This window comes from Pteropus medius, unplaced genomic scaffold (genome assembly GCF_902729225.1).
Source record: "Pteropus medius unplaced genomic scaffold, Ma_sr-lr_union100, whole genome shotgun sequence".
NCBI classification, from domain to species: Eukaryota; Metazoa; Chordata; class Mammalia; order Chiroptera; family Pteropodidae; genus Pteropus; species Pteropus medius.
In genome coordinates this window covers 38,880,345-38,892,084 of record NW_024355205.1, presented here as the reverse complement: position 1 = coordinate 38,892,084, position 11,740 = coordinate 38,880,345, and the positions used below count along the sequence as shown (strand labels likewise).

Sequence of the window (11,740 nt, the reverse complement as noted above, 5' to 3'; positions counted from 1 at the left end):
GTGGGGCCGTTTCCGGCCCTCCTCCGACCGCACTAAGACTCCCGTCCTCGCATCCTCGTCCTGCGCATCGGAACAACTGGACACGCAGTTAACCAAGCCCCGCCCCCCGCCCCCCGCCTCCAGTCCGCCAGCCTCCGCTTTCTGATTTAGAAAGTTTTTCAGTTTTGCAGGAAACCCAAATGGAGGTTGTCACCCATCGGCCTAGGTCCGGCTTCGTGCTGGCTCCCGGCTTTGCGAGCTGGCACCCAGCACAAGTCCCCTCATCTCTGAATGTCCCGTTCACCTGTGATGTGGGGGGAGACAGCGCTGGCTTTATAAGGGTCTAAAGAGGATTCCAGGAGCCAATGCCTGGCCCTCAGGTTGGGGCTCAGAAACCTCACCTGCCATCACCACACCTGCTGAAGGGACCTCGCATCCCTGGGGGAGGGTGTGAGTGTCTGCCACAGGGCGCTTATGTCACAAACACAGACGTGAGCGGCTGCCACACTCCACTCCCCACTGCTGCTAAGATAAACGGAATTCTCTCTGGTTACATCTCAGTCTATGTGCTTTGAGGGGGTTTGGAAAGTACAGAAGAACACACGATCATCTAAAAATACCCCGTCTGTGGTGGGCAACGGCCAGCAGCTCACTCCCAGTCGCCAACAGGATGGATAAATTAAAACAGGAAGGCCCTGGGGGGCGCGGTGCTGAGTGAAATCGGTCAGACAGAGAAAGACAAGTGCCACACGCTTTCTCTTATATGTGGGATATAAAAAGCAAAATAAACGAACAAACAAAACAGAAACAAACTCTCAGAGAACAAACCGCTGGCTGCCAGATGGGAGGGGGCCGCAGGGCCGGGCGGAGAAGCAGAAGCCACTAAGATGTACGAAGTGGCAGTCATGAAATCGTCACAGGGGTGTGAAGTACAGCCTAGGGGACACAGTGGATAACGTAACAGCTCTGCGTGGTGTCAGGTGCTGGACCGAGCGAGGGTCACCTCTTCATTGTATAAATGTCTCGGCACCATGCTGTCCATCTGAAACCAACACCGCAGTGTACGTCTGCTGTAATTAAAGTATAAATTAAAAAAAAAAATTAAATAAAATTTAAAATTAAATAAAAGAAGTTATCTGGCTGGGTTTGGTCACGTTCGAGTTCCGACTCTGAGCGAAGGGGTGACAGCCTCGGGTTGGGGCAGCCCCCCTGCAGGAAGTGAGTGTGCGGGGTCTCCAGCCGAGAAAGGAAGCCCCTGACGTCACGCCCAGCACGGGCCCTCTGCACTGGCTCGCTCGCCAGGGGCTGCCAGGTTCATGGCGAGAAGTCCCGCCCGCCTGGGGATGCTGACACCAGGACCCTCGAATCCAGGTTCCGTGGACAGGCGCTCGAAGCTGCCGCCTGGAGCTTCCGCCCCGAGTCAGCGGTCTCCATGGTGGATACTGAGGTCTCCCCATGACTGTCTGTACTCAAAAGTACCTGAGTCAACAGAGCCGCGTGTATGCGCCCCAGGTCGGAGCGGCCAGCACAGTGACGGCTCAAGGTGCTGTGTGGGGCGGGGCTGGGCAGGCGGGTGCAGGTGAGAGCTCGACCTGAGCACATGGGGGTCCCCCTGAGCAGTCCAGATTTAAGGGGATGTCGTCTGCCTCAGCTCTTCTCCACGTTGGTTACTTTCCAGGGGTCAGACAGACACCCCAGTCGTGACATGCCCCCATCCTGGCCCAGCGGGAAGGCTGCAGGGCGGCGGCTGTTTGACCCCCTGGACCTGGGGTGACAGAGCCAGGGGTGCCTTCCCCGTCTCAGACTCAAGGCCAGCGTGGAGCTGGCCGCCGGGCCACCCTCTGCCAGCAGCTTGACCACCGCCTGCCCACAGGCCCAGGGCACGCGGCCCCTGCCACCTGTCTGCCGGTCTCTCTGCCATTCGTCTCAGATGCCAGAATGCCACGTGCACCCCAGGCCCCCAGCTGCTGGGAAAGGTCGAGGGGTTCCAGGGGTCCCAGGGGCAGGGGTCACAGTGGCCAGTGTGGGTGGCAAACCAGAGGCCTGCTGTCCACTCCAGCCCGTCCCTGTCCCCCTCCCTGTGGCCTGAGGCTGCAGCCTCCACTGAGGAAACTGAGGCCTGGTCAGGTGGAGAGGCCAGCCTGTCCCCAGGCCAGGAGGGGACACTCAGGCTGCCAAGCCCAGGTTCTGAATGCTTTAGCTCAGTGACAAGCCACCTTCCAACCTCACTGACCGTTTCAGAGGGTGGCCCCAAGGCTGCCCGGCAGCGCGCTCTGCGTGCTTCTCTTGGAGGCCAGGGGCTGGGACGGCCCGTGGGGAGCCCACCGGGTGCAGGGCTGCGGGAGGCCCCCCTCGGGTCTGGCTGCTCCCTGCACCAGCGCTTCCCTGCTCCCCTTGGCAGAGATCCCTCCCTCCGCCAGCTCGGTGCCAGGCCAGGCACGGCTCACTTCCTCCCGCCGGGCCCGCAGGGTCGGCTCCCACGTGGAGAACCGAAAGTCAGGGCAAGTCCCCGCCCGCTTCCCAGGAAAGCCCCAGCCGAGCCCCGGCCTCCGGGCCGTGCCAGAGGGTGTGCCGGCCGCGTCAGCGCATGGGGAACGGGTGTCTTTCCCCTGACAGTCTGGCAAGCATCTTCTGCCTGTCGCAAGTCCTAACCCACCCCCAGCAGTGGCCATCACCTGCTCATTCCTCAGCCTCTAGGGAGCGGGCAGCTGGGCGCACCTGGAGGAGGCAAGGGGGCCGCCGCGCCCCGGCCTGCGTCCCTCACCCACGCGCTCCCGTGTTCCCGCGTCCTGCCTTTCCAGGCCATTCTTGGGTGTCGGCCCCTACTTGGCAGGCGGCAGCGGGTCGCCCAAGTGAGTCTGGAGCCCCATTCCCAGGACAGGGGCCACTGTGGAGGGGGCGAGCTGCGGCGATGTTTGGGGTGACAGGGAGCTGACAGCATGGGGTGCTGGCCTCCAGCCGGCGTCTCCAGGGCCTCAGCCTGCCCCGTGGAACCCTGGCCCCAGCCGGGATTTCAGCCTCCGAGGGAGAGCCGTGCTCCCCTACGCGTCCCGTCTGGGGGTTCCCCCTGGCTGTGCCGTCTTCCTCTCTGGACGAGTCTGTGCAGTGCTCATGGACCTCCATCCGGCAGGTCTGCAAAGCGCCTGCACTGCGCCAGGCCCCTGGGCCCAGGCCAGCACACCTGGGAGCGAGCCCCACCCCCGGGGGGGGGACCAGTGGGGAGAGGCCCCGGGGGCAGAGGCGCCTGGACGGGGTGGATGACGGCGCTCAGAGGGGGCAGGGGCCACGCGGGTGGATGTGGCTGAGGCGGCACTGAGTGTGCGGGCTCTGACGCAGGTGTTGGGGCCCTTGTGCCTCCGACACGGGCGTGCCAACCCCTCGGGCACAGCACGGCCGCCCTGCGCCCTTGCTGGCTGACCCCGCGACTCCACCTTCACACGGGACTTCCCCAGATCCGCGTCTGTGCCAAGGAGCCTGACCAGGAAAGTCCCCGGCCTGTCAACGAGGAAAAGTTGGTTCCAGGCCCAGGCGGGCCAGGCCCGCAGTGTCTGCGGAGCCTCCTGAGCCGCTGGAGGTCTGGCCGCAGGGCACAGGGACCCTGTAGTACCAAGACGACCAGCAGACCAGAGCTGCCCAGTGAGGCCTTTCTAGCCAGAGGGCCGGCCGCCTGCACCTCCCGCTCTCCCGGCTTCTGCTTCTGCGGCCAGCAGCAGCTCTGTGGAGACTTGCAGGGAGGTGGGCGTGGCCATGGGCGGAGTGTCTGGAGGTGGGCGGGGACTGGGCGAAGCGGGTAGAGGGTGGACATCAGACCCTGCCTTTGCCTGCAGGAGGCTGGGCGTCACCCAGCAGGCAGACTGGGCCAGCGAGGCCCTCAGAGTGACAAGCTCTCCACAGAGACAGGGACGGACGAGGTGACAGTGTATCAGCGGACAGGGTAGCCTGCAGAGGTGCTGACTAAGCCCACAGCCACAGCCTTCCCAGAGGGGCAGTGAGGCCGCACTGTCTCACCGCTCTCGCTGGCCCTTCATTCCCCAAGGGGGAGTGGTGCCCTGCGCCCTCTCTGTGCCCTGCACGCCCCAGGTGACATCCTTGTCTTCTCCGGAGCTCGAGCCCCCCTCAGGGCTGTGACGTCCACCCAAGCAGGTCACTCCACAGTGACAAGAACATGACAGTGGGAAGTTGATCAGAGGTGCTGCAGCCTGCCCCTCAGGGCCCCCCCGGCCTGCTCCCTCTGCCTCACGTGGGGCACGAATTTCACTGTGCCCCTTTATTGATGACCTGGGGCACTGCCTCTCAGCCCCCGCTCTGTCCACTGAATCACCCCACTCTACAGCCTGTGACCTTCCCGCGTTCCCACGGCAACACAGACCGCACCCTGGACGGCCCCCTCCCCAGCATCCGTGGCGCCTGTGCCCTCCCATTCCATCTGCCTCCCGCAGGTGCGTGCATCCTTGGCAGGGGGACTGCGTCCTCTTGCAGGCGATGGTCGTGGATGCCAGCTGTTGGGACATGAACAACCCCGTCCCGCTCTGCAGAGTCCACTCCCTGACAGGCTGGCCGCGTCCCTGTGTGTCAGCGTCCACAGCGGGACACCTTATGCCCCTCGCCTGCGGCACCCACCTAACCCGCCCCAACCCCGACACACCCACAAGCAGCTCCTCATTCTCCTGCTTCACAGGCGGGGCAGCTGAGGCCCAGAGGTGGGGCAGCGCGCCCCAGGCCCACCGCGCCCCAGGCCCACGGCACAGAGGGGAGTGCTTGGTCGGAGCGAAGGAGGGCCCCGCCTGCCCTCCATGCGAGCCCTCTCTGTCCCGCAGGCCCGACCCCCCAACCAGCAGGGACACCCCTAAGGAGAGCAGGCACCTTGAGAGGAAAAAGCCAGAGCCACCAGCGTGTTCCCACTGACACCAAACCAGCAGACCCGGCTCCCCAGACGCAGGTGGCTTGTGGTGGACACGTGACTCGAGGACGCAGGACACACGCTTCTGTGGATGCCAGCCCCACAGGAGAGCGGGAGACGGACATGAGCAAGCCCAGGCTGCTGTCCAGGTCTGGTGCGCCCTGTGGGCTCGCCCTGCGGGGACCCCAGGGGCCGCCCCGCTCCATGTGGCTGGGGCCTGGCTGCAGGCACCTGGGCAGCTTCTTGCCCGGGGACAGCCAAGGACTCTAGTGGCAGCATGGGCACTGTCCCCATGCAATCGGCTCTGCACTGGAGCATCACGGGCGAGCATGGAGCGGCTGCTGGGATGGCCGGCCGGGCCTGTGGGCATGTGGGGGCCCCTCCCCTCATCTGGGGGGGCAGGTATGCTACAGGAGCTTAAAGCGCATTTTCGAAAATATTTCCAACATGTGAAAGAAAAGTCTGTGCGAAGCATTATTTTTGGTATTTTGAGTCAACAGGGTTAAATTTCCAATATTCTCCAAACCGGTAACACAGCCAGTCAGAGAAGAGTTGCTAGAAGCTGCTGAATGGGGCTGTGTGCTTGAGATCGAGGACATCTTGCCCTGCAGGGCCCGGGAGGGACTGAGGCCAGGACTGTGGACACAGCTGAGCAACCGGGAGTTTCGGGGTAAGTAAAGGGGGACGCGGACATGCGACGGGAGAGGTCGGAAGTCGTGTCGCGGTGTGCTTCTGAAATGGGGCGTCCACATGTGCCTCGGCGTCTTCGTGCGTCTTCACTGTACGTGCTACGTCCACCCCGGCTGGTCCCGTGGGGCGGCCTGGGAACCTTGACAGCAGCGGCACTCGCTCTCGCCAGGTCTCGGGTTCGGAGTGCCATTCCCAGCTGCGAGGCCCAGGGGGCAGTGGCGGGAGGAGGCCTGGTGGCCGGAGCGTGAACAGGGTGAGCATCAGAGCAACGGCTGTCACTCGCTCCTACGCTTCAAACGGGCGAAAACGTACCAACCAGGGAGCAGAGGCAGGGAGAGTCACAGCATCGTCACCGCAGCCCCCAGCGCGGTCACTGACTTATCCTGGGACCGGCAGCGGCAGCGGACGCCACCAGACGCAGGGGTCCTGAGGCCAGGATACCTACTGGGGCCCAAACTGGGGCACCCCATGTGACTTAGCCGTTGTCAAGAGGGGACAGTCATAGGCACCCCTCAACCAGGGGGCCAAAGTGGGGCCCGGCACTGGCTCTTGCCAGCTGATGAGCATGTAGCCCAGAGCGCAGAGGATCCCCAGACTGGGGATTCCCTGCCGATGTCGGGGTGGGGTGCCTCTGCAGGCCGGGGCTGCCTTGCGCGCCATTGTAGGGTGCTGAAAAGCGCCCCTCCCCCGTGTGACAGCCACAGATGCCTCCAGACACCAGCCAACATCTCCCTGGGGCGAAGCTAAGGCTAAGAACAGCCACTCTAGCCCCAGCCTCCAGATTACAGGAAACCAGGGAGGGGACAAACTGGGAGGCTGGGGTCGGTGAGGGGCAGCAAGACAGATTTGGAGGGTGTGACACTATCCACAACAAAGTGAACGTCACCAAGAAGCATCTGGACCAGTGGAGCGGCTGGGCCTGGACGGAGTGTGGAGCCGGGCGGGCACCTGGGGTTGGGGACTGGACACAGGGGCTGCACAGGGCACTGGGCCGGCGCAGCCTCTCCTCACCCAGCGGGGGTGCGCTGCCGTTCGCTGTCTGCACGTCTGCGACCGCGTCCAGGGCAGCACGTCGGTGCCCGTCGTGTGCCGGGGTCGATGGGGGCAGGTGGTCAGGTACAGTGGGGTGGCTGCCCTGGCAAACAATCTGGAGCGTCCTCCAAACGTTAAAAATAGAATGATCACGTGACGCGGCAATGCCACTTTTGAACATACACCCAAAAGAAGTGAGAGCGGGGTCTCGCCGAGGTGTCTGCACCCCACGTTCATGGCAGCCAAAGGCTCAAGCGACTCATACGTCCACGGACAGGTGACGGGGGGAGCAGGTGCGGTCCACCCACACGCTGGACACCACGGCTGCAGGAAGGAGGGGCATTGACTCCCTCAAGGAGGGGCATTGACTCTCGCAACCACACGATGGGCCTGGTGCCAGACAGAAGCACAAACACCGTATGGTCCCCCCACATGAGGTCCCTGGGGAGTCACGTCCATGGAGACAGCGAACGGGTGCCAGGGCTGGGGAAGGGCTGGGGAGTGAGTGTGCAGTGGGGACAGAGTTCTGGTTTGGGACGACAGGGAGGTGGTTACACGACACCGAATGCGCCTGTCGCCCTGAACTGTGCACTCGAACGTGGTTAGGATGGTGAATTCTGTGTCGTGTGTTTTACCACAATGTTTAAAAGGGCAATATTAGCTCAAAAAAAGAAGATTCACAGCAGAGCGCCGGGAACACGCCCGTGTTCTGAGCCACAGCGAATAGCATCAGCCGATTTTGCTCCTGGTCCCCAGGGAGCGGAGTCCCGGCCACCTGAACCCCTACTTCCTGCGTGGCCACAGAGCCTGGGGGTGGGAGTGGGGAGCAGAGCTGGGGAAAGGGGAACTGACACCTGGTTGCCTGTCACCAGGCTACCACGGGGGCTGGAGGCAGGGATGCACCTGCGCTCTGAAGTCCAGTCATCCTGAGATTCTGGCCCCACCGCCCGCCAGCCTCCCGCACTTCCCCAATGCTGCCCAGGAGGGACGAGGCCTGACTTCCGGCTCTGACAGGGACGGGCACTGGCCTGGGGCACGCGGCGCCAGCCACCACGGTCCCATGTTGCTCGCCCCGCTTCTTTCCAGGGGCGGTCCCCCCGTGCACCCTGTGGCCCGCTGTCCAGACTTATCTTTGTTCCTTAGCTCATCCCAAACCTGGAGGGGCTTGTGAGGCTGGGCGGGGGTCATGGGACAAGGACAACCCGGCTTGAGCCTGCAGCCAGCTCTGGGGCACCCAGCGAGGGCAGCATGGTCAGTAGGGTGACCCTCTTACAGGCGTCGCTCCCCACTCACAAGACCCACTCCAGCACCCCCGGCTCTTGGAAATGGGGGGGGTCTCTCCTGGGGGTCCCATCTGAGGCTGGGAGAGGTGGTTCTGTGAAGTGAGCCTCTGCCACCTCACCCACTTGCCCCTGGCTGGCTGGCTCGGTCACCCCAGGCCTCGCCCCTGTTCTAGGGGGACATCCTCTCTCCTCCAAGACGTGGGGGTGGGGGCTCCCACTGTGTCTGCCGCCTGCAGAGGGTTCTCAGGTCACTGCGGGGAGTAGAGACCAAGGTCCCGGCCATGGGAACCCCGGCTCTGAGCACCAGGAAGGGCCGCGCTGGGGCTGATGCCGCTGGTCTGGATGGCGCATGCCCCCTGTGGTAGTGACTTCGGGCTGGGTTTTGGAAGTTCCTGAACCCCATGGCAGGGCAGGGAAGGGGTCAAGGGTCAGGCGTTTCTGGGAGAACACGCAGGCAGCAGTAAAGGACAGCCCGCTGTCCAAGTCCGACTCCCGGGGCCAGGCAGGAGGGCTGGCGCCGTCACCAGCAGGGAGCCGTTGGGGCCTAGACGCGCATCTCCGCTCGGGACGCCACCAGGGCTCCCGGCTCCGGCCGCCCCTGCTCAGGCCTGTCCTGCCTGTGCATGCCCGCTGGGGAGCGTCCTGCTTGTGGCCCGGCAGTGGCATCTGCCTCTTGTGTCTGACTGGAGGCCCACTTTGGGGTCAGACTCCTGCCTGTGACCACAGCCGTGCCCGTCACGCTGCAGAAGCGTTCCCACTTCCGGCGAGGGCAGCGAGACTGGGCCCTGAAGCCGAAGCCAGTTCGAGGGGCGGCCTCGCTCCGGCCTTGGCCTCCGTGTCACTGGCTTCTCACAGGGACACTGCCCAGCACTGGGTTCAGGCCAGCCCCGGTCATCCGGCGTCATCTCGGTCCATCTGCGAAGACGCTCCTTCTGAAGGCTGCATCCTGTGGCTCCAGGTGGACGTAGTTTTGGGGTCCGGTGTGCCCTGCCCCAGAACAACGGATGAACACCTCCTCCTCAGAGTGGCTCCCGGGGGGCATGGGGTCTCGGGGAGACCCCAGACAGCACACAGTGGGGGGCCGTCGGAGCTGCAGGAGGCCACTGCCCGGACAGACCTGTGCGGGTCTCCGGGAACGTCACCCGTGTGGTGTGGCAGGACAGGTCACGGGGTCGGCAGCAGCCTGCGAGGCCCGGGCGCTCTGGGAGGCTCTGGGCTGGGGATCTGCTCACAGAGATGCCCATGCAGCTTGTCTAAGCCGATGGTCCCCGTGTGCCAGCTGACACCTGTGTGGGAAGGCCGGCTGTCCACGACGCGTGCCAGGACAGATCTTATCCCCAAAGGAGGCGAGGCCTTGGAGTGACCCAGCAACCCCCAGACCCCGTGGCTGCAGGGCGGCATGGCCAGCTCCCCTCCATCCGTGCCCGTCCTGGGGCACCAGGAAGCCATAAAGCATGAGGTAAGGGAGGGGACCGGTGGCACCTCAGAACCTGCACCCAGTGCTGGGCTTGGGACCAGCACTTAAGCACTCGAGGGCTGCCTTGGAGGGTGGGGCCAGAGCCCCCTGGCATTTCACACCCCAGCCTGCCCTGGCCCAGTCTGGGGGACCAGCCAAAGAACTGATTCTGACACTCGTTTAGTGCTGGATAAAGGAAGACTTCGCTCAGGACAAGGGGGCCAGGACACGGCGGCTCAGCTCTCACGACGGCAGGGACAGCAGGGTGTGTGGCCCGGTGTGGGGGGCAGTGGACAGACAGTAAGAGGGAACGTCACGAGTGGGGGTCTGGCTGAAGGCGGGCAGGGTGACCAGAGGCCTTCCAGGGACACGGGGGACGTGCAGTGTGATCAGCCACTGAGGGCGACCACGTGTGGAGGGGGCGCTTTCTCCCCACGCTCAGCAGGCCGGACCAGAAGCCCAGGGCACAGAGAGGGCAGCTAAGTCTGGGCAGCAAGGGGCCTACGTCCAGCCCACCACTCAGCAGGGGGCAGGCAGTGACGGACGCTGCGACCGGCCTGCCCCTGCACAGACGCCACCCTGGAAGGAGCCCCAGCTGGCCCAGGCCGAGGCAGGAGAGCCCACCTGCCAGGAGCGGCCGCCGTCACTCACAGGTGGGCTGCCCATCAACGCGCCCAGAACTGGCTTCTCTGGACTACTGTAAAGAAAGGGGGGGCCCTCCACCCCCAAGGCAGCTGACCCCGTGAGCCACCCACTGGGCTGTGGAGAGGACACGGCTATGGGGACCCCCACCCTCAGCCGCAGCCGCCTGGGGGCGTTTCCTGGGAGAAGGGTCTCTGCAGAAGTCCCCCGAGACGGCCCTGGGGCCCTGCAGTGGGCGGGCAGGCGGGGCCCGCACGGAAGCCCCCCGAGAACGGCGCACACCGTCCCTGGGTCTGTCACTGTTTCCAAGAAAACACCCCGAGGACAAGGCTCCCAGGACAAAACGTCCTCAGTCAGGAGACCCTGAAGCCGGGAAGTCCACGGACACGTGTGGGAGGAGCTCACGTAAAGGCCCTGAGAACCGGCGCTGCCGCCCAGCCTGTCGGGGGCTGCGCCCACGGTCATTCCCACACCCTAGTCGGGAGAGGTACTGTCACCCGCACTGACACCCAAGGGTGCGAGGCCCGGCTGCCCCAGGCTGCTGGGATGGAGGCAAAGCTTGTTTCCTTCGCCCGTTTTCCAGCGACCTGGCCACGTCCCGTCAGTGGCAACAGGACAGAACATCAGAAGGATGGGCAGCCCAGCTCCCAGGAGCCCCGCCACCCCTGCCCCCTGCTCACCCAGGCTGGGGTCACCACCTGGCTCGCCCGGTGGGACAGGAGTGTCCCCCTGGGCAGTGGGCAGCTCCTCCAGCAGCCCTGGTCCGGCAGCCACCATAGCGAGGGCAGTGCTCACCTCACACCCGCAGAGCCCGTCTCCCAGCTCAGCCTTCTGGGAGCCCCGGAGAGGAGTCGGGCATCAGGCCGGGCCCCTTGTGGCAGCAGCCCCGAGTCCAGATGTCCTTGGGCTTGGCTGGGGTGGGGCTGGGGGGCATCGAACCTTGCAGACCCACGGGCTGTGTCTTGGGCTGCATGTGGCCTGGCGTTTGCTTTGGCTCCTGTGGTCTGGCTCTGCTGGGGTTTCAGGGGAGTGAGCTGAGAGTCACCGAACCTAGTGCTTATCTCAGGAGACGCCCTCGCAGTCATGGTCAGGGTCAAGTTCAACGTGGACGGGGCAGTTGGGTGGACATGGAAATCATCAGACTCCTGCTGACGTGCCTGGGGAGCCTGGCACCCCGCCCACCGCCCCACCTGGCTCTTGGGCACAGCATGAGACCAAGGCAAGCAGCAGGGCCCTGAGGTGACTCATGTGACAAAGAGCTGACCTTCAGAGCCATTTAGCATCAGCAATAAATGCTGCTGGAAATCCCCCTCAGAATCCCCACAGGGCTTCAGAGACCAACTTCCTCTGCCAGAGAAAGCCGAGGCTGCGACACCCGTGTCACCTGGCCGAGCTCCAGACCCCGACAGGAGCAGCGGGGCAGGCCCTGCCCAGGGCTGTCAGAGGGTGACACTCGTGGAACCCCCCAATTCTGTCTGCGGAGGAGGGGTTGTGTGCTCAGTCTGGGCTGTCAGGCTGTTGGGACTGTGTGGCCCAGGACTGCTGGGGGTAAAGCCTCGTCCACCTCGTCCTGCAGGGAACCCCGAGGCCGTCACCCTCAGCGCCATGACCCCGAAACCTGCCCTGCTTGCTCGCCCCGCTCCCTCCTGTCGCGTGACCAGTGTGTCCCTCCTCCATACCCCACTGACCCGTCTCAGGTGGCTTCTGCAGAACCAGTTGGGGACAACCAGCTGGGAGCAGGGACCTCTGCGGGCACAG

At 64.4% G+C, this 11,740-nt stretch overlaps 2 protein-coding genes and 1 long non-coding RNA gene across 4 annotated transcripts; 1 reads left to right on the top strand and 2 right to left on the bottom strand.

Moving 5' to 3' along the window:
* Positions 1-899: 899 nt before the first annotated feature.
* Positions 900-2,494, bottom strand: LOC120598645 (uncharacterized). Its single transcript, XR_005651680.1, has 2 exons — positions 2,213-2,494; positions 900-1,049 (listed from the first exon to the last, which is right to left on the bottom strand). It is a non-coding gene; the product is annotated as an uncharacterized LOC120598645 (long non-coding RNA).
* A 49-nt stretch (positions 2,495-2,543) lies between these two features.
* Positions 2,544-5,374, top strand: LOC120598644 (uncharacterized). 2 transcript variants are annotated; one of them, XM_039857595.1, is made up of 2 exons: positions 2,544-2,831; positions 4,797-5,374. In XM_039857595.1, exons 1-2 carry the CDS (start codon positions 2,567-2,569, stop codon positions 5,147-5,149), a joined length of 618 nt encoding a protein of 205 aa, XP_039713529.1. In that variant the 5' UTR covers positions 2,544-2,566; the 3' UTR covers positions 5,150-5,374. The 2 variants fall into 2 exon arrangements, with proteins under 2 accessions (XP_039713529.1, XP_039713530.1); XM_039857596.1 differs by lacking the exon at positions 2,544-2,831 and adding an exon at positions 3,636-4,418.
* Positions 5,346-11,515, bottom strand: LOC120598643 (uncharacterized). The gene is made up of 2 exons (XM_039857594.1): positions 10,778-11,515; positions 5,346-5,799 (listed from the first exon to the last, which is right to left on the bottom strand). Exons 1-2 carry the CDS (start codon positions 11,065-11,067, stop codon positions 5,421-5,423), a joined length of 669 nt encoding a protein of 222 aa, XP_039713528.1. The 5' UTR covers positions 11,068-11,515; the 3' UTR covers positions 5,346-5,420.
* Positions 11,516-11,740: the final 225 nt, after the last annotated feature.

What these genes read in the sequence shown, in the direction of transcription:
- LOC120598644 (XM_039857595.1), top strand. Translation starts at nt 2,567, where the DNA reads ATGGGGAACGGGTGTCTTTCCCCTGACAGTCTGGCAAGCATCTTCTGC. An exon ending in GGCGGCAGCGGGTCGCCCAA is followed by an intron (nt 2,832 to 4,796) that starts GTGAGTCTGGAG and finishes TCTGTCCCGCAG; the next exon opens with GCCCGACCCCCCAACCAGCA.
- LOC120598643 (XM_039857594.1), bottom strand. Translation starts at nt 11,067, where the DNA reads ATGACTGCGAGGGCGTCTCCTGAGATAAGCACTAGGTTCGGTGACTCT. An exon ending in ACGGGCTCTGCGGGTGTGAG is followed by an intron (nt 5,800 to 10,777) that starts GTGAGCACTGCC and finishes TCCGGCCACCAG; the next exon opens with GCCTCCTCCCGCCACTGCCC.